We start from the raw sequence: 21,156 nt of genomic DNA, 5'->3' as shown, positions 1-21,156 counted from the left end.
TTTTAATCTGATCCCTTCGTTTCATTCCTTTTTTATTCTTTTTATTACAGACCCCGACATATCTAATGGAATTCATCTGTGCTGCATGTGTATGTGACTTTTCTTTTTCTTACTATTGTCCATGATTGAGAACCGTGTGCAAGAGTAGGTACAAAGAAAACATTTTGGAATTTCGCTTGTGTTTCCATTTTTGTTTTTATTCCCAAAGCTCTTCCAATTGTCTAGCAGATAGCCTGAAATTGATTGACCTTCTTCTAAATGTCATTGTCGTAGTTACAACTAATAACACATCATAGGTAACTGAAGTGAGATACATGTTCTAATTCGGTATTTTATTATTATATTCTGTCTGACAGTATTTTTCCCTTTGAAAGCCATTATCTCTGTCGTGTTTGCAGACATTGATAAATTGTAGTATACTACGTTTTTACTCTATCTTATACTGCTCTTTGTAAATTATCTTGTTTCCTGTATAATTATCTGGTCTTCAGCTTATAATAGATTACTTATCTTTATGCTTGACCTATTTTAATTCCTAACCGTATTTTGACTTTCTGATTCGTAACCAGGTCATGAAAATACAAAAAAAGATTGATATCACAAGATAACTTTATTTCACCAGACCCTTCTGTATATACAGGCTAGTGACCATCACCCACTGGCCATGTCAAAACGCTGGCAATTTACCAATACACCATTCCATTTCATCCTGATACACAAGTATCGTAATATCCTCCTTCTGCACTCACTTCCACACATCCTTCAATGTAATAGCATAGTTCTGCATGGGTTCCTCATTTTTCCTAACTTTGGTTAATAAGTCAATATGTTTAAGGCATTTTCCTTCTTTATACCACCATATAAAATTAGAGACTGCTGCTGTCGTGCACTTTTGAATTATACGCAGCCACACCATATGGTAAGTAAATATCCCTGTCGTTATGGGGGCTATCGACAATTATGTGGTAAACATGCTGAGCCTTCCCATTAGCCTCTGCGTGCAATGGATTAGTTCTTATTTCTCCACTATGTAACAGGTGGCACAGCTGTTTCATTGGTTCTGACGTGAAGCTGATGCCTTGATCCGTGATTATCATCTCAGGTATACCAAACGTCAACAACCTCTCATTTCCCATCGCAAACACTACCGTACTCAGTAGTTGAAGATGAATGGCAATTATTGCGATCTATCACAACAGAACAAGAACAAGAGAAAACAAAAGAAAATTTCTCAGATTAACACAGACATATGGATTTTTTTCTCTCCAAATACTGAACGTCTACATCGTAGATCCAATAACGGAAATAAAAGTAACATTTTGGAGTTGGATTAAAATTTGATGTCAAAGGAATTTAATTATGCTGTCATTGCTGTCCTCAGTGAGAATGTGGAGGAATTAAAGAGGCTTCTGAATAAACTGAACGGTATAATGAGCATGGAATATAACCTGAGAGTAAACAAAAGATAGACGAAAGTAATAAGTAATGAGGAGTAGTAGAAATGAAATTATCGATGAAATAAATAGCAGAACTGAGGTTCACCTTGCTGTAGACAATGTGAAGAGATTATACTACCTTGGAACCATAATAACACGAGGTGGACGAAACTAGGAGCATCTAAGTAGTAGACTATCATAGACAAAGGGGGCATTCCTCACTAATACATGCCTGCTGATATCGAACATAGTGCTTAAATTGAGAAATATCTTTATGAGAATGTACGATAGGTGCAAAACGTTGTATGGAAGTTAATCATGGACTGTGGTAAAATGCAAGGATTAGATTCGAACCATCAGCTATGTTGAGGAACAACGCTGAAAGTTAAATGGACTCAGAATCGTCGAGGAATGGAATGTATGGAGAACATTTACTAAAAAAAGTGAAAGGATGGCAAGAAGTGTATGAAAACATGAGGTGATGAGTTAGACTGTAGCGTACGGAACTGAAGAGGGCAAAGCCCATATGGGTGAATAGAGATTTGGATTTGTCTAAGAAATTATCGTGCAAGTGCTTCTCTGATGTTTGTATAAGTTAGGAAATAGTGGAAACCGGAATGAGAGGCGTCGGTAGACTTAGTCAGAACAAAGAATTCGTTTCATAAGAAGTTTTCGGTTTACTTTGCCACGTCAAATTTGGATAAAATCCCAAGCTTTCGATGACTACTTTCGTCATCTTCGTCAGGGGTAAAACTGACTGTCGTGGACCGGTGTGTGGCAAAAACTATGTGGACCAGTCTATAAGAACATTTGCCGATCGCTGTGTGGAACATCAGCGTTACCTGAAACCTAGAAAAAATCAGCGGTGGCTGAGCAAGCAACGCTGGATAGAGCGCGCAAACAGAATCTGTGGACATAGAGTCCGCCACCTCCGTACGCGCCGTTTTCATCGTGACGTCATCCACCCAATGAGAAGCCCTCCACTGCCTATAAAAGTGGAAGCCTTACCGGTCCACGACAATCATTTTTACCCCTGACGAAGATGACGGAGGTAGTCATCGAAAGCTTGGAATTTTATCCAGAGTTGACGCGGAAAGTAAACCGAGAACTTTTTATGCAAGGACTCCGTCGCTAAAGACATCGTAATCACAAATAATTCGTTTGTTTTACTCTTTAATAGTAATATTGAAAGTAAAGTAGGTTACTGCTACTAACCACCTGCGAATTTTTTACTCTTTAATAGTAATATTGAAAGTAAAGTAGGTTACTGCTACTAACCACCTGAGAATTTTTTACTCTTTAATAGTAATATTGAATGTAAAGTAGGGTACTGCTACTAACCACCTGATAATTTTTTACTTTTGATACTTGCAAGATGTGTACTCTCTTCAAAGTGTATCAACGGTGTGACTGTTTCTGTATCTATGCGTTACCCTCTCGTTCTTTTAATAGTAACTCTTCAATTATCTTTGTACTAATACCTTCATTTATTAACCCTACAGGTCTCTCAATTATAGTATTACCTAATTTTGTTTACAGTTAACACTGTTTGCTTGTAAATTCCCTATTTTCTATGCAACAGCAGCACTGTAATTATAGCTCTTCTCCTGGTTAGAATATCAGCTGACCTGCTGGGATTAAACTACCATGGACAAAATGACAACTAGCGTTATTTTAGTGATTTCTTATTTAATTATTAACTTTCTCCCTTAATTTTGTACTTACTAAATCTATTACTCTCTGCTGACACATCGGCCTTCTAAATGATCCGCTTCTCTCCTCCCTCCCTAACTGTATAGCGCACTAATTACTTTTCAACATTTGATGCAGATCACCATTCCCAGCCACATTCTGTCACAGCGAATACTCTCTGCTCCCCACTCCTTCGTAATCATTGTCCGCCCCCGGTAGCTGAGTGGTCAGCGCGACAGACTGTCAATCATAAGATCCCGGTTTCGATTCCCGGCTGAGTCGGAGATTTACTCCGCGCAGGGACTGGGTGTTTTGTTGTCCTAATCATCATTATTTCATCCCCATCGATGCGCAAGTCGCCGAAGTGGCGTCAAATCGAAAGAATTGCACCAGGCGAGAGGTCTACCCGACGGGAGGCCCTCGTCACACGCCTATATAATATTGCGACCACTATGCTTTGTGCCTCGGAAATGTTTCAGACCCCGAGCTCTTCACCTTCTCCAGACACTTAGTGGCGTTTGAACCGCTCCCAATGCCTCCCATCCATCTCACATGTCGCCAGGTGCTGGCGGAGTCCACAGCAGCCGTTGTCCCTCCTTGCAGCGTTGTAGTGGAAACGATTCGAGATGGCTTTACGCTACAAGTCGCGTATGCAAACGTGCAGTCTTTACCTCCCTGCTTGACTGAGATCAGGACCTCAGCTTTCATACCGTATTTCCTGTGGAGACTTTGCTGACGCCAAGTATCTCTTCCAGTTCTGTGGGCCTTGATGACTATGTTCTTCTAAGACATGAGAAGAGGTGGTGGTATGGCTGCATAATACGTCCAAACTTACTCCCCAATATCGCGCTCAGGTCCAAAAACGAGGAAAAAAACCCGAATACATGTTCATTGAAATCAAACCTCTCAACAGAAAATGTATTTAAGTAATATACAAACCACCAACAGCTGCATAGCTCCCTCGCTTTTAATCCGCAATCGCTTATTTTGAATCTTGGCGTGAACACATGGCTGTAGCAGGACATGTGATCATAAACTTTATAAACAACCGTTTCTCAGTTTCAGAATTCAAGCGTATACTTCCTTTTGCAAATCGTACAATGCTTCCACTTGGGCCAACTCATCATACAGCAGACATATCTGTATCGATATTTTTGCAACAAAGTCTCCATACCGAGTAATTTGCACTGATCAAATTTCTGTATCAGTCTTATCCGCTCATGATGAAATATTCATGACTTATTCTCTGTAGTGTCCATAGAAAAAATCACAAGTGGCCACGTTTAGAGTTTTAAAGAGCTTGAATACGTCTGAGTTTGCAACTGACGTCTATATCTCTTGGCCCGGAATGACAGGAAATAACTTCGACATAAATTGTGAAGTACATAAATTTACTGAGAGACTCAATAATTTCTACAATCAACACGCTCCGAAAAAAAGTGTGAGAGTCAGGGGAAATCCAGCACTGTGGCTATCCGATCAACTGAAGCACCTGATGAGTATCAGAGAAGCTGCGCGCCAGACTGCCGAGAATCATTTCGCCCACAAGCGACTACGCAACCGAATTATAAACTGAAAACTAAAGTAAGATTCGTCCTGTGGAAAAATTTACGAAGGCTAGGAGTAAGCAAGCCTCAATCTGCAGCTGGACCTCTAGTTCCTATTAAGAATCTAAATGAGTTTTTCGCCACGTCTACATCTGTACTTGATGTGTTCGCAAGGACGCAACCTATCAATTCCCTTGAAGTAGCTGTGTTCGGTACACACGGAAAAATTTTGTCTGCGTGAGGTAAGCGTCAACACAGTCAGGAAGTAAGTTCCACGATTTCGTTCGGCAGCTGCAGGACACGATGATATTGTAATGCAAACGGTAAATCTGCTCATCGATCCATTCTGCCCATAACAACGGGTATATTTTAACCATTCTCTGACCTCTAACATCTTCCAAGTGGCCTGGAAAAAGGAATTCATGAAGCCTCTACCCTTCTGAATACGGGTCCATTCCCATTTGCATTATACCAGAATTATCTAAGCTGTTAGAATACATTGTTCACGATCAGATTTACAAGTACTCAACATCAAATAACATACATGAATACCAATCTTTTTCCGGAAAAATCGCAGAACGACGACTGTTCTTCTAAAAGTGGCTGCCGAACAGAGACAAGCTGTGGAGAAACATGAGGCAACTATTATGTGATTTTTGGATTTCAGTTAAGCATTCGACACAGTCCACTGTGATATTCTACTTGTTAAATTCAAGAGTGAAAAAATTTTCTTCAAGTGCCGTGCAATGGTTCCACTCCTAGCTTACATACCGATGTGTGTAATGATCGGAACGAGGTGGTCATAATGGTGTAATGTAGCATCAGGGGTCCCACAAGGATCAGTATTAGGACCGTTACTTTTCTCACTGTATGATAGTGTTGAGTCGACTATTATCTTCCATTCCAAATAGCGCTTACACGCTGACGACCTTCAGGTATACGTAAAAGCAAGCCCAAGATATCTGTGCACAGCTATTCAGAACGTAAATGCTCATTTAGTTGCTTTGTCAGAACAGGCATGGGTCATAGAGACGTAACACATCTAAAGCACAAGAAATCTTAGTCACTCTCAGGAGAGTATCTCTTCCACCCCTAATGCTGAACAAATCTGAACTCACCTTTCTTTTCCTGCAAAGAGTTTGGGAATAATTTTGTACTACCCCCTAGATTGGACTGAACACGCAACTGCAGCCAGTAATATGTCAGTATTATTTCATTCATCAAAGGAATATAAAAAATCATTTACTCTCTAGCTTAAAAAGAAACTCGTAAAATCACTAATACTGACCACCTTTGGTTATGGAGGTCCTGTCCGACAAGGTTCAAAAAATGGTTCAAATGGCTCTGAGCACTATGGGACTTAAAATCTCAGGCCGTCAGTCCCCTAGAATGTAGAAATACTTAAACCTAAGGACATCACGCACATCCATGCCCGAGGCAGGTTTCGTACCTGCGACCGTAGCGGTCGCGCGGTTCCAGACTGAAGCGCCTAGAACCGCGCGGCCACCATTGGCCGGCTGTTCGACAAGGACTTTCATATGAGAGCTCACGGCTGCTAGGGCTGGCAATGAATAGCTTATATGCGATACATTTATAATGTACGCTATTTCTACCAAATCAGTCCTGTGTATCATCAGTTATCATGAGTACATGATGATAAGCACAGAAGTTATCATACCCTGTGTTTGCTTTATCCGCTTCTCAATCATTGCGCTCCTACCTGTTTATCTTCTAAATGTTCAAATGTGTGAGCTCATCGGTCCTTAGACTTACACACTACTTAAACTAACTTAAAGTAACTTATGCTAAGATCAACACACACACCCATGCCCGAGGGAGGACTTAAACTCCGACAGGAGGGCCGCACTATCCGTGACATGGCCCCTCAAACCGCACGGCCACTCCGGACGGCTGTTTATCTCCAACCCTCACACTAGTATCTGGACAATACAGCAAAAATACTGTTCTCAACAAAGTAAATCCTCTCTGTACCACTAAACCCCACTGCCATCTTCTCAAAATCATTTTACATATTAGGAACCCGAGTTTAAAACAATCTTCTTCAAATACATATTAAAATTCTTTCAAACTTCAAAACGCAGCTAATAGCCTGCTTTCTATCAAAATAGCTATCTTCTTCTGGCAGCTCACTCTTGTCGATGCTCCCTTCAATACCACTTTTCTCCCCCCTTGTCTAAAGAGTTCTCTTTTAGAATTCTCTCCCTTCCTAGTAGCCACTGTAACTTTCATTTCAATCCCCTCCCCTTTATTACCCCTTCCACTTCTTCTAATAAAAACAAGGCTTCAAAAGTTCTAAATTAGTCGATGTCAATCTTTACTCCTTTATTAACTTATTGTTATTGTTATTAGAGCTATTATTATTATTCTTTCAAATTACCACATTTTATTAAGAAAGGAAGTAGTTATAATTGAGTTTCTTATGAAAAAATGAATTAATTTCATTCTTAATTCCGCCATTACTGTATCATCATTATTAGTGTTATTATTATTATTATTATTATTATTATTATTGCTGATCATTATTCATATTAATCATGCAAAAAATAATGTTATTGTGATTGTTGCTTTTTTTGTACGTGTTGGTCCTAGTGAGCTGTAAGAGAGGGCCTTAGGCCCTAACCTGGTCAGGTTAAATAAGCAATAAATAAATAAATAAATAAATATAAATGTCAAGCTTTCTCAGGCCCTAAAATCGAGACACGGGGTACTCTCTAATTTGCTTTATTACATAGTGAGAAATATTATCAACTTCTTGTTTACTCCAACCCTATCACCGTGATCCTGAGGAGTCCTAAACAAATTTGGCAGACCCTATCGAATCACTGAGAAGACAGACGACGGTGTTACAGACATATAAAACAAAGAATGTCGCTCACTCTGACTCCCCAGGTGAAGCTGCAGGCGATAGTGACGATCGCCTCTAAGATGACGTCCAGAGGCGGCGGGTCGATGCCGATTTCCACGAGGCTCCCGACGAGGAAGGCGAGATGCTGGAGTAACAGCACGGCCGTGATCAGAAACTTGGCGCCCGCTGGCTGGCCTCCGGGCGGTTGCCACAGCCCGATTCCGCGCATGACTACGGCGCAAGGTCCCAGAAGCGCTTCCACCTCCTTTGTCGTGTCCCACATCTGCTGCCAAACATAGAGCACAGTTGAAAAAAAGCGAAGCGTAGACACAGTCCTACACTACCAACCATTAAAATTGCTACACCACGAAGATAACGCGCTACAGACGTGAAATTTAGCCGACAGGAAGAAGATGCTGTGATATTCAAATGATTAGCTTTTCAGAGCATTCACACAAGGTGCTGACAATTGTAAAGTTTCCAATCGATTTCTCATACACAGACAGCAGTTGACCGGCGTTGCCTGGTGAAACGTTGTTGTGATGCCTCGTGTAAGGAGGAGAAATGCGTACTATCACGATTCCTACTTTGATAAAGGCCGGATTGCAGCCTATCGCGATTGCGGTTTATCGTATCGCAACATTGCTGCTCGCGTTGGTCGAGATCCAATGACTGTTAGAAGAATATGGAATCGGTGGGTTCAGGAGGGTAATACGGAACGCCGTGCTGGATTCCAACGGTCTCGTATGACTAGCGGTCGAGATGACAGGCATCTTATCCGCATGGATGTAACGGATCGTGCAGCCACGTCTCGATCCCTGAGTCAACAGATAGGGACGTTTGCAAGACAATAACCATCTGCACGAAGAGTTCGACGACGTTTGCAGCAGCATGGACTATCATCTCGGAGACCATCACTGCGGTTACCCTTGACGCTGCATCACAGACAGGAGCGCCTGCGATGGTGTACTCAATGACGAACCTGGGTCCACGAATGGCAAAACGTCATTTTTTCGGATAAATGGAGGTTCTGTTTGCAGCATCATGATGGTCGCGTCCGTGTTTGGCGACATCACGGTGAACGCACATTGGAAGCGTGTATTCGTCTTCGCCATACTGGCGTATCACCCGGCGTGATGGTATGGGTTGCCATAGGTTACACGACTCGGTCACCTCTTGTTCGCACTGACGGCACTTTGAACAGCGGACGTTACATTTCAGATTTGTTACTACCCGTGGCTCTACCCTTCATTCGATCCCTGCGAAACCCTACATATCAGCAGGATTATGCACGACTGCATGTTGCAGGTCCTGTAGGGGCCTTTGTGGATACAGAAAATGTGTGAGTGCTGCCCTGGCCAGCACATTCTCCAGATCTCTCACCAACTGGAAACGTCTGGTCAATGGTGGCCGAGCAACTGGCTCGTCACAATACGCCAGTCACTGCTCTTGATGAACTGTGGTATCGTGTTGAATCTGCATGTGCAGTTATACCTGTACACGCCATCCGAGCTCTGTTTGACTCAATGCCCAGTCGTATCAAGGCCGTTATTACGGCCAGAGGTGGTTGTTCTGGGTACTGAATTCCCTGGATCTATGCACCCAATTTGCGTGAAAATGTAATCGCATGTTTGTTCTAGTATAATATATTTGTCCAATGAATACCCGTTTATCATCTGCATTTCTTCTTCTGTAGCGATTTTAATGGCCAGTAGTATTTGATACTGGATATACTCACGTTCCAGTTCAAAGTAGTGCACGCTGTTATCCAGCAGTGCGAGCTCGCGAAGTAATCGAGAGAATATGCTTTACAGGCCAGCAAGTTAACGTCACTAAATGTACTGATGACAAGGAAGAAAGAAAGATGACGGAACTTGCAGGCAATATGTGAGGAAGTTGGTGGTGCACAAATTACAGCAAGAAGGAGTGATACTGCGTCACGTATCTATAAGTACATGCCTGGGGACTGAGAGGGTACTTGCTAGAATCCCAGTGCAACCACAGATATTTCTCAGTCTTCCTTTAACCTTGTCGCCACATTTCAAGGTCGTGAAGAATCGCCGCGGATTCCAAACTAGACTGTGGGTCCCATCTCCCCAGTAGGTTTGCTGTGGGATGCAACTAACCTAAGAGACGCCCAAGAAAGCAACTCCACCGGGCCATTGAGCCACACAGAATTATTAGTGTAGTGCACTAATTAAACGTCCGATTGACCATGTGGGTAAATGCGTTACTACGCAGTGGCTTCTTATGTTTTGAACAATACAAACACTAACTTTGCGAAAACTTCACTTTTTTCCCTCTTGGAACTTTACTTCAGTACTAGCAAGGAAACAAGGATCAACTTATAGTTGTAAGGTGTCAGGCAAATGCAACACCTTCCATGAAAACCCTGATATGATAAGCAAATCCCGCAGTATGTCACATAGCTCAGAACAAATCCTGACATTAAATTAACCAAAGTAATACGATCAACGAGTGAGCAAATTGAATACCACAGACTAACAAAAGAACGCCTAAATGCATGTTATACCTTCCCACCGTGAAATAGACGCAGTTCCGAGGGAAGAAACAAGAACAGAAGCCGAGAGCAGAACCGTTTTAAGCTAGAAGGCCCTACGATAAGGGACGGACACCCACGTTGCCAGCCAACCATCAGGACCACCCCCCATACCATGTTAAAAGATAGAGCCCTCCAGAAGAACAGTATAGATCTTACGATAACACTAAAAGGGCCACACCAGCTGCAAGTTTTAGCGTGACACTTTTTCGCGTCTCTGTTACGTTGCAAACGTTAAAAACATTGCCCCACCACGAAAAGTAACCGCCAGGACCACCCCCAAGCCCATGTTAAAAGATGGATCCCTCCAGAAGAACAGTATAGATCTTACGATAACACTAAAAGGCCACACCAGCTGCAAGTTTTAGCGTGAGACTTTTTCGTGTCTCTGTTACATTGCAAAGGTTAAAAACATTGCCCCACCACGAAAAGTATAACTTTTCTCATTGGATAGACAAAATTTTTGTAGGCAGAGCATAAGGTTAACATTGAGAGCCTGATTGGTCAGATGAAAACAGAGCCAGATAGTTTTTTTAAAATCAGCTTCAGTAAATTGTAGTAAGGAGAAGTTAGGAGAGAGTGGCTTCTGAGACGGCGAGGTGCATGGAGCTGTGCCGTCCGCCGCCCCCTGACGAACACCGACAAGCTAATGAACGCATGTGATGCAGCATTTTGGAGTGCATAAGGCTTCACTCAGAACTGCAGAAGTCTCATCTGTTACATCCCCTTTTTACGAAATACTAGTGTCGATCGTCAATTAAAGCTCATGGTGTTCACATTTGCCACTTGAAATAAAAATCTGAAACGCGATGATTTTTCTGTTATATGGTCATTGAGAAGCCACGTCAGCCACTGTAATTTACGACAAGTTAGATAAGTCATTAAAGATAATTGAGGGTCACTGTAGACCTTTTTGATAGTTTTCTCTTTTGTGAAACTTAATTTAAACCTAGATTATAGATGTGATATGGCATAAGTCATCCTTCGATCCATTGTAGAACTTGGAAACCCACTCAGGGAATATTCGTTCACATTTTTGTTGAACGCTGTTGGTTTTTATCATCCCGTATTAAAATATTTCCTTTTCTCAATAGTGCAATTTATAAACAATGTTTTGTGAGTAAAATAAAATTTCCAATAGTAAACTTAACTGCTTTCTCGACGTTATTTTACCAGCTAACTAAAAATAGGAAAGCCTTGAACCCCTTTCACTAAATTTAGTTAGTATTAAGATTCTTTTACAGGGAGTGCAGTGGAGCTGACGATGAAATCAAGTATTTGGTTATATCATCGCTAGTCTCACTGAACTCTTCTGAACTCTACATGTCACATGTGGTCTGGCGTCTCCTTACCAGCAACTGGTCCCAGGTTCAAATTAGTCAATTCCCTAAAAAACACGCTCAGAGCGTCGTTGCGCGAAAGGGGGAGGGAGACACTACTTAGAACAACCAGACACCACGCAGAATGTTAGATAGTATGTGTGCAAAAGAGTGCCACAGTAAAAAAAATAATTTCACGGAAAGATGAAGCATATTTTTAGTAACTGACATATTGCGAGACATAAATATGCGAGCTCTTAAGCTTTTATATAATTATTTATTACCCAATATCACTTGATGATTACAAAATTCACAAAAATCCTGGTTTCCACAAATGATTGCTGCCCTGGGATACTAATCCACTAACAGTTTCCTTATGATGTACAGGATGACCCAGAAATGTTGCAACAAATTTCGACTAGTTTTAGAATGTGTCTTGAGGAACAAATCTAGGATAGCAACCCATGTCCAGAAAAGTCATCCAACGACGGTACAGTACCTCGAAGTTATGGCACCAGCGCCTGCTGTGACGCCACCCGTTCGGCACAAAGCGTGACCTTGCACGCTGATGGACCGCAAGTGGAATGTCTCGCAATGTAGTTTGTGTTTGTATGATGGCAGCTAGTGTAGAAGATGGAGCCAGCTAGCTGCTGCGTTGAAAGGCCTTGTCTCCTATGAAAGAGAGCCTCTGTTGCCTCCGTGGACGACAATTTCAGACAGCGTTTCCCCACGCATTTTGTTTTTCTCCTGTGTGTCAAAAAACGTTGGAGATTTTAGAGTGTTCCAGGAGAAAAATAAGCTGCAGAAGAAAACCCGTGTCCGAAATCGTGATCCACCACGGCAATAGAACTTCGTGTTCGTAGTAGACAAGTTCTTCTTACGAAGCAACTGGCTCCATCTTCTGCATTGGCGATCGTAGCAGTCAGTTGTCATCACTGAGTTACAAACAACATTGCGAGACCTCCACCTGTCAACCAGCAACATAAAAAGTCACGTTTGCTGCCGAAAAGGTTACTTACCGGCAGGCTGTGGCGTCTGTATCGTCGACACTCTGCAGCGTCGTTGGATGACGTTTCCGGACATGGGTTCCTATCCTAGATTCGTTCCTCAAGACACCCTCTAGAACCCCTCGAACTTCGTCGCAACATTGCTCGGACATCCTATATATAAATTCCAGTTAGGCACTAGTTTTAGAATGTGTCTTTAGGAACAAATCTAGGATAGCAACCCATGTCCAGAAAAATTTCATGACGTTCAGAGTGCATAACTGCAATTGTTACATATTATAACCAAGCTGTTAGTGGATCAGTGACACATGAAGATGTCAGTAAAATGCCGAAACTGGTACTGAGAACGAAGTAATTACTAAGCGATTTTGATATTGTAATTTGTTGTACAAATAAAACAGTAGTATTACAACAGCCAGCGTTTATTCAGACAAAGTGTGGATTCATGCACTTCACTAGGCGATTAACATTGTCTTACAAGGGGAGGCCGCCAATTGTGAAATTCAGATTCGATTCATACTGCGCATAATAAAAGTTCATGGCCAGAGGTGTAATGTGGCAAAGCACCAAGGTGCACTTCTCAGCCGTTGTCGAGAAAATCGACAGTTAAAAGAAACCGTTGCGGTGAAATACTCTCTACGATTAATAGTGTTCTACAACGTCATGGCGCAGCGGTAAGTGCTCGGGTTCGTAATCCGAAGGTCACCGGATCGAATCTCGCACCATGCAACTTTTTTTTTATTATTAGTTTTTTTTAATTCAAATAAATTTTAAAAAAAGCTGCATGGTACGAGATTCGATCCGGCGACCTTCGGATTACGAACCCGAGCGCTTACCGCTGCGCCATGACGCTGTAGAATATTATTAACCGTAGAGAGTATTTCACCGCAACGGTTTCATTTAACTGTCGATTTTCTCGACAACGGCTGAGAAGTGCACCTTGGTGCTTTGCCACATTACACCTCTGGCCATGAACTTTTATTATGCGCAGTATGAATCGAATCTGAATTTCACAATTGGCGGCCTCCCCTTGTTAGTGTATGTAGACTATTGAGAAATAAAAGTGGAGGTGAGTACTGAATTTTTGTTCAGTTCTGGGAATCAGTGTACAGACGTGTAGCTTTCCTCTGTAAGAATAATTTACAGTACGAAGTTAACAACTCGCTCCCTTTCTGCTGGGCGTAAACTCTACGTGTAGCCACCCTCACACGTATTCATATCGCTTTGCCAGTTAATATAAGGACGACATTTAATATGGGACGTGGCCTCGAGCGTACACGAGAGTGGTGGCTGCCGCAGGAAGAAGAGCGCTGCAGGCCTGGCATTCTACACCTGTGATTTGTGCTTTCACCGAAGTAAAACTTTGACTTGATCATAGGGATCACAAATTCTTTCCGTCTCGTGTAAGCCATACACGAACCTGTTGTTGGACCTTAGGTTGGTCTATGCACTCATCTCAAAGTAAAAGAAAACAACAAACAATGTACAATAATGGCAAAGAGGGCTCACAAACTTTTTCAAGGTTGGCAGTGCTGTAAACAAGGTACTGTAAAGGACATACTCTGGTGGTATCTTACTCGTACATAACGATAGTTGCCGCCGCAATATACCATCGCTGGCGGAAGCCACACTACCGCACACTCACACTCGGAGGCACTTCGATACGTGATGCTAAGCAGACGTTACCTAGTCATTGCTCCGACATAATTATTCATGCTATACAATAGAGAAGCTTCAGTGTTGGCAATGAGAGCTGTTGCGTTATTTGTAAAGCGTCTTCGTGCACTTGGGGAAATACAAGTTAAGTAAATTTCCTGTTTACTGTGTTTACTTTTTTGCTAATCATTTCTGCCCCTGTCTAGCATTCCTACAACGACAGATGCTGCACCACTCTCTAGCCCACTACTCTTTATCCTTGTCTGTGAAGTCGTGCACAATCAGTTTGAAACACCCTCCACGTAAATTTAGCGTGTGAAGTGCCTGCATAAGAGCCGACTTGAACCTCCTTACTGTCGTCCAGCCTAAGTGCTTTCCCCTCAGACTTCCTTCCACTGCCAAACCGACGATTCGTGAATGCCTCATGCATCCTACTCTTTTTGTCAAGTTTCTTCCTCATTCCATTCAAAAGATCTAGTTTTCAGCTTTCTTCTGTAGAACTATACATTACTAGCCTCTATTATCGTCACGTCTATATTGTTTATTGCCATTGATCAACGGCATGAGGATGTAGAAGGCAATGGAAACCACTGCATTAAGGACACATAAAGTGTATCTAAAGGATATGTAACTTGTAATTGAAAAAGTTTCATCATGATATGTCCATTGACAAAAGATCCCACACTATTCCTCCATTCAGATCTCCGGCTGGGGCTGCCAAGGGGTGGGTGACCATGAGAAAAATATTGAAGAACCAACGAAAGGGCAACGTTGTAAGAGTCGGGGCGCAGAATGTCAGAAATCTGAAAGTGATAGGGAAACGAGAAAATCTGAAAGTGGAAACGTAGAGGCCCAATCTAGACATAGTGGGGGCAAGTGAAGTGAACTAGAAAGACGTTTATGATTATAGCAAGAGCAGCAGAAAATCGTATAACAGGAGTAGGATTCGTTGTCAATAGAAAGTTAGGGCCGAGAGTGTGTTACTATGAACAGTTCAGTGTTAGAATTGACAGCTAATCAACACCGCCAACATTGGATCAGATATACATGCCGACTTTGCTAGGGAAGGATGAAGAGACAGATAAACTATATGAGGATGCTGGGCGGGTAATTCAGTACGTGAAGGGAGAGAAAAATCTAATAGTCACGGGCGATTGGAATGCGACTATAGGGCAGAGAGCAGAAGAAAGAGTTACGGGAGAATATGGGGTAGGTACTAGGAATAAAAGAGGAGCTGTGTTCAAGAATCACAAAGGGAGGAGGTGTACTTAGAAAAGGCTGAGAGATACGGGAAGATTACAGTTAAATTATATGGCGGTGCGGCAGAGATTCCGAAATAAGATACTGGATTGTAAGGCATACCGAGGAGCATATATAGACTCAGATAGTAATTTAGTAATGAGGCAGAATAGGATGAAATTCAGAAAGAATTAAAGCCCAAAGAAATGGGATACAGAGACACTAAGGAATGAAGAAATAGGCTTGAAGTTCTCTCAGGCTGCGATAATAAACAGTTCAGTAGGCAGTACAGCTGAAGAGGAATGGACGTCTTAAATAAAGACAATCACAGTAGTTGGAAAGTAAAACATAAGTAAAAAGAAGGTAACTGACAAGGAACCGTGGATAACAGGAGCCACAAATCAGTAGATCGACGAAAGAAGATATGTTCAGACAAATTCAGGAATACAGAAATACAAGTCACTTAGGAATGAAATAAACAGGAAGTGCAGGCCAGCTAAGGCGAAATGGCTGCATGAAAACTGTGGAGAATGCGAAAGAGAAATCAAAGACGGTACGAACAGACTCAGCATACAGAAAAGTCAAAACAGCCTTGAGTGAAATAAAACACAAGGTCGTTAACATTAAGAATGCAATGGCAATTCCTCTGTTAAAGCAGAGGAGAGAGCAGATAGAGGAGGATTTTTCTGATGACTTAATAGAAGAAGAAACAAGTGTGGACGGTGATGAGGTAGGGGATCAAATACTATAATTGTAAGTTAAAATACCCATAGACGATTTAAGATCAAATAAGGCAGAAGGAATAGATAACATTCCACGAGAGTTTCTGAAATCCTTGGGGGAAGTGGCGACAGAACGATTATCAACATTGATGTGTGGAGTGTATTAGACTGATGATATACCATCAGACTTTCGGAAATACGTCATCACAGATGACGCCGAAGACAGTAAGAGCCGAGAAGTGCGAGAATTATAGCACAGTCACATTAACAGCTCATGCATCCAAGTTGCTGTCGATAATAATATACAGAAGAATGGTAAAAAAAAAAAATTGAGGACGTGTTAGATGACGATCAGATTGAAGAAAAGTCAAACACTTTCATAGGATTTGTCGACCTGGAAAAAATGTTCGACAATGTAGAATCGTGCAAGATATTCAGAAATCTGAGAGAAACGTGGTACACTACAGAGATAGTCGGGTAATATACAACATGTACAAGAGTAAAGAGGGAGTAATAAGACTGGGAGACCAAGAATGAAGTACTGGGATTAAAAAAGGTGTAAGACAGGCATGCAGTCCCTCGCTGCTACAGTTCAATCTACACATCGAAGAAGTAATGACGGAAATAAAAGAAAAGTTCAAGGGTGGGCTTAAAATTCAATGTGACAGGACATCAATGATAAGATTTGCTGATGATACTGCTATCCTTAGTAAAAATGAAGAAGGATTAGAGAAGCTGTTGAATGGCATGAAGAACCTACTGTGTACAGAATATGTACTGAGAGTAAATCGAAGAAAGATGAATTTATTGACAAATAGCAGAAATGAGAACAACGAGAAGCATAACATCAGAATTGTGGATCACCGAGTAGATGAAGTTAAGAAACTCTGCTACCTAGGCAGCAAAATAACCCTTCATGGACGGAGCAAGGAGGGCATAAAAAGGAGAGTAATGCTTGCATAAAGGTATTCCTGGCTAAGAGAATTCTACCAGTATCAAATATATTCATGAATTTGATGAAGATATTTTAAACAAAGTAAATTTGCACCACAGAACTGTATGGTAGCGAAACATGGACTTTGGGAAAAGTGGAACAGAATAGAATTGAGGTATTTGAGATGTGGCGTTACGGAGAATATTTAAAATTTGTTGGACGATGAAAGGAATATGTGGTAAACAGTGACAAGAAGAATGGTGGGATTATAGAGCGTGTGTTAAGACATCAGGAAATAACTTCCATTGTACTAGAGGGAACTGTAAAAGGTAAAAACTAGATGGAAACAGACACTGGAATACATCCAGCAAATAATTGAGCACATAGGTTGCAACCGCTACTTTGAGATGGAAAGATCGGCAGAGGAGAGGAATTCTTGGCGGGCTGCATCAAACCTTTGAGATGGCCGAAAGGCTAAGCAAAATATTTCTCCACCCAACCGTCCGCGGTGGCCAAGCGGTTCTAGGCGCTTCAGTCCGGAAGCGCGAAACTGCTGCGGTCACAGGTTCGAATCCTGCCTTGTGCATGGATGTGTGTGTTGTCCTTAGGTTAGGTAGGTTAAGTAGTTCTAAGTTCTAGGGGACTGATGACCTCAGATGTTAAGTCCCATAGTGCTCAGAGCCATTTGAACAATTTTTGTTCTCCACCCTCCCAATTCTTAATATCTGATGCCATGTGATTTCCTCAGTTTTCTAATCTCAAAATCCGGAAGCAAAGGAGATATTTTCGTCAAATTATTTATCTAAACCGTAAATGGAAATTGTGAAGAAAAGAATTTACCCCTCAGTGGCACAAAAATAATTCGGTCGTTGCTGCCGCATACATATTGAGCTCAGTGACATTACAACGATTAGAACTATTTTTCATAAGCAAATTTCTTTATAATGTTATATACTTATTTCCCATTTCCTCACCCAGCCCCCCCTTCCACAACGGTCTACGACTGATTTCCTTCCAGGAAGTTGTGAATTATAGGGCGTAGTCTCCCTGCTATTAGAGACGAAACAAAATTTCGCACAGGGGAAGTCTGGGGAAGAAAGCAGATCTTATCCATTCCAATATCACTGTCCTATCTTTCGCCTTAATCATTTTATACAACCTTCGGAAAACTTAACACTCGATACCTGAATATAGAATTGAACTCTGATCTTGATTGATCCTTGGCTTAGTGGAGCATATAGTTTGTCTAGAGTATTCTATATTTTTGAAAAGAAAAGTACTATATCGTTATAAATGATACATTAATGTTTGCCGTTAGGATTTCAGCTTAAATACTGAGGCAATGTACTGAATTTTGGGCCGAAATCTTCCTCCAATCAGCAGTTTCACTTCCAGTGAATTCATGAGCTGTGCTCTTGAATGTCAAGCAATGTCGTATATTGTAGCTGTGTTGATTCTAGAAACCTCTACCTCGGCCACAATCGTCTGGACATCTACCGGCTATGTTCGTGAAACATAAGAAATCATTACAGTACCATATGTCCCGTCCCAAGACAATTCACATGGTCTGAGGAAGGATATATTTTTACTTTAAAAAATAGGAAGAATTTATTGTTATTGCAGTTCTTAAATAGGTAAAAATAATGTTAAGATTGTGAACGTACACAGTGAAACAGTCATTCTCCTGTCTGCTATCCCACATCAAAACCATGTTTATGTAAACTTAACTGTTGTTTTACTTCGTTTATGGATCTTCTTAAATTTATCTACTTTTTCATTAGATGTTGTGATTTATTCCTTTATTTTACAATAAATATCAGTGATCATATTACATTACGCTATTTTCCTCGCAGCACACTAATGTAATTTTACTGTTCTAGACCCCTGGCAAAGAATAATAATCCAAATTTTAGCAACTGGCAGTCGTACCATAAACAGAACTCGCAACGTGTGTAATAGTGTTTAAAACTTTAACCAGTTAACAGCAGAGCGCTCTGCAGCATTTAAATAGATTCTCTCAAAAACATTTTTACTGTCTAGTTTTTCATAATACCGCTGATACTCCTCGAGCGTTAAATAGTAATGGATAATCCTGCATGTTTTTCCCCAATTAGATCATCATCTGTTATGTGTGATCTATCGATATTACTATGAAATATATTTTGATAGTTACATACGTAGACATTCATCAAGTTTATTAATTATTTAATTTACTGAACATTGTTAGAAGTGTTCTGTGGTGTTAAAGGCACCAGCCTACCAAAATAAAATTATAAAATTCGTTCTGCAAAGAATAATATTGCTTTTTCTAAAAGCTTACATGATGCTTTTAGCCGTAAGTATGCGATCTTTAATACGTTAACAGTTATCAAGCAATCTTGACGTAGTAAATTATTATGTGCAAAACGTTGTGTCGCTTAATTAGTTTTATTTTTTTATTTTTTAGAACATCTACACAGACTTAGCGATTACAACTGACCTCCGTTTGAATAAACTGTTTAAAAAGTACTAACTGCAATTTCAGTGGCGAACAGCAGTGACCAGTAAATAATTTGTCAAATAAACCCTATTCAAAGCCTCGAAAAGGACAACTAATTGAAACATAAAACGAAATAACCATAATATCTGGGAAAGTAAATAAAAATACAGTACACAATGGAAAGAAAATCGAGGAAAATTGACATAAAAGAAATAGAGGATAGCGGTATAATGCTCTTGTACAGAACAAATATCAGAAGTCGATACCAGGGGCTTCAGTGCTAATTAATGAGTTAGTAACAGTACATCTGCAGTTTTTGTTCATTACGAAGGTATTGGCAAGGCGGCTGTCATACCTTTTCGTCTGAAATAACCATAATATCTGGGAAAGTAAATAAAAATACAGTACACAATGGAAAGAAAATCGAGGAAAATTGACATAAAAGAAATAGAGGATAGCGGTATAATGCTCTTGTACAGAACAAATATCAGAAGTCGATACCAGGGGCTTCAGTGCTAATTAATGAGTTAGTAACAGTACATCTGCAGTTTTTGTTCATTACGAAGGTATTGGCAAGGCGGCTGTCATACCTTTTCGTCTCTGTACACGTGGGATGTCATCACCCGCAGTGCTGCAATGCAGGTGGGCCTAAGTATGAATGTCGCCGTTAAGCGACAAGACTTGGGACGTGACGCGGCGCGGCGCTCAACTGTTTGCGTCAAAGCGTTGTGGAACGTCGCAGGCCAGTAAGTACCGGGTCCGACTATATGGTCCTGCAGAGTTCTCCAATCACATAGAGGCACACAGAAGAACTTGTTAAGTGCCGTCTTTTGCTGACTATTAACAAATGGACGCTTTGAGCAAGTGGAGTTCGGACGTTGATTGGTATTTGCTACAGACTACTGTATTGTCTCCAGATTAGAAATTTTATCCCTCGAGTCGTTCATTACTGGACTGCATGAATTTATGAAGCTTTCTCTGGAATGTCGAGTAATGTCGTGTGGCTATCAGGAATATTTTGTTGCCATGCTGCCCCGCCTGTGTTTGAAACTTGGAAACGGAACCCCTAATCTTGAATAATTATAATTTTTACTGGCGGTCTTACTGAAGCAGTTCGTGTACCTGTCCTCTCCCCAGACGTTCCCGGTGGCTGTCACGCAGATGATATTGTTTATGCATGTGAGAAGCTACAAATGCTCTACCGAAATTCCCACAACGAGCACACTCCTTTGCAGCGGCATCAACAAATGCCTGAGCTTTACCGTCGGAATCCTTCACTCGCTATCATACGTGCATCCCAGGGGCGTTAATAACGTCACTGGCAACATACACTGTGGAGGAACAACAATAGTATGAAAACAAACGGGTGGTTATTGTGTTTCATGAGAGTTGTAGCTCATGTAATGATGTTTAGGAGATTTTTCAGCAATCGTGAGGAATCACTCTGATCCTTTATCAGCCACAACTGTTAATGAGCAGAAATTTCCTCTTCGCCTGTTAACTGCTTCTCAGTGAGGGAATTTACTTCAGGCGATAATGTTGCTGTCATTATGGTGTTCGAAACACTAGTTTCGTCCAGCTCTCTACGCTAGTCTTCAGGGGAGAGTATATAGCGAGTCGTTAATACAAGTTTATTATATTTTTTATTTCATTTTTATATAAATGTCGCTACATTATTTGGAAATTACAAAAATTACAC

At 41.1% G+C, this 21,156-nt stretch overlaps 1 protein-coding gene across 1 annotated transcript in view; it reads right to left on the bottom strand.

Moving 5' to 3' along the window:
- The window catches only part of LOC124619868 (odorant receptor coreceptor-like), a 99,623-nt gene extending 79,491 nt beyond the window's left edge, over positions 1 to 20,132 (bottom strand). The window contains exons 1-2 of the mRNA XM_047146488.1: positions 20,048 to 20,132; positions 7,573 to 7,824 (exon numbers count right to left, since the gene is read on the bottom strand). Of these exons, the coding sequence (XP_047002444.1) occupies positions 7,573 to 7,824; positions 20,048 to 20,077 (282 nt within the window). The 5' untranslated portion in view covers positions 20,078 to 20,132. The remainder of the gene's footprint in view (positions 1 to 7,572; positions 7,825 to 20,047) is intronic.
- Positions 20,133 to 21,156: the final 1,024 nt, after the last annotated feature.

The sequence above is a fragment of the Schistocerca americana genome, chromosome 6 (assembly GCF_021461395.2).
Source record: "Schistocerca americana isolate TAMUIC-IGC-003095 chromosome 6, iqSchAmer2.1, whole genome shotgun sequence".
Taxonomy (NCBI): domain Eukaryota; kingdom Metazoa; phylum Arthropoda; class Insecta; order Orthoptera; family Acrididae; genus Schistocerca; species Schistocerca americana.
This window is presented reverse-complemented; position numbering and strand designations above follow the sequence as displayed.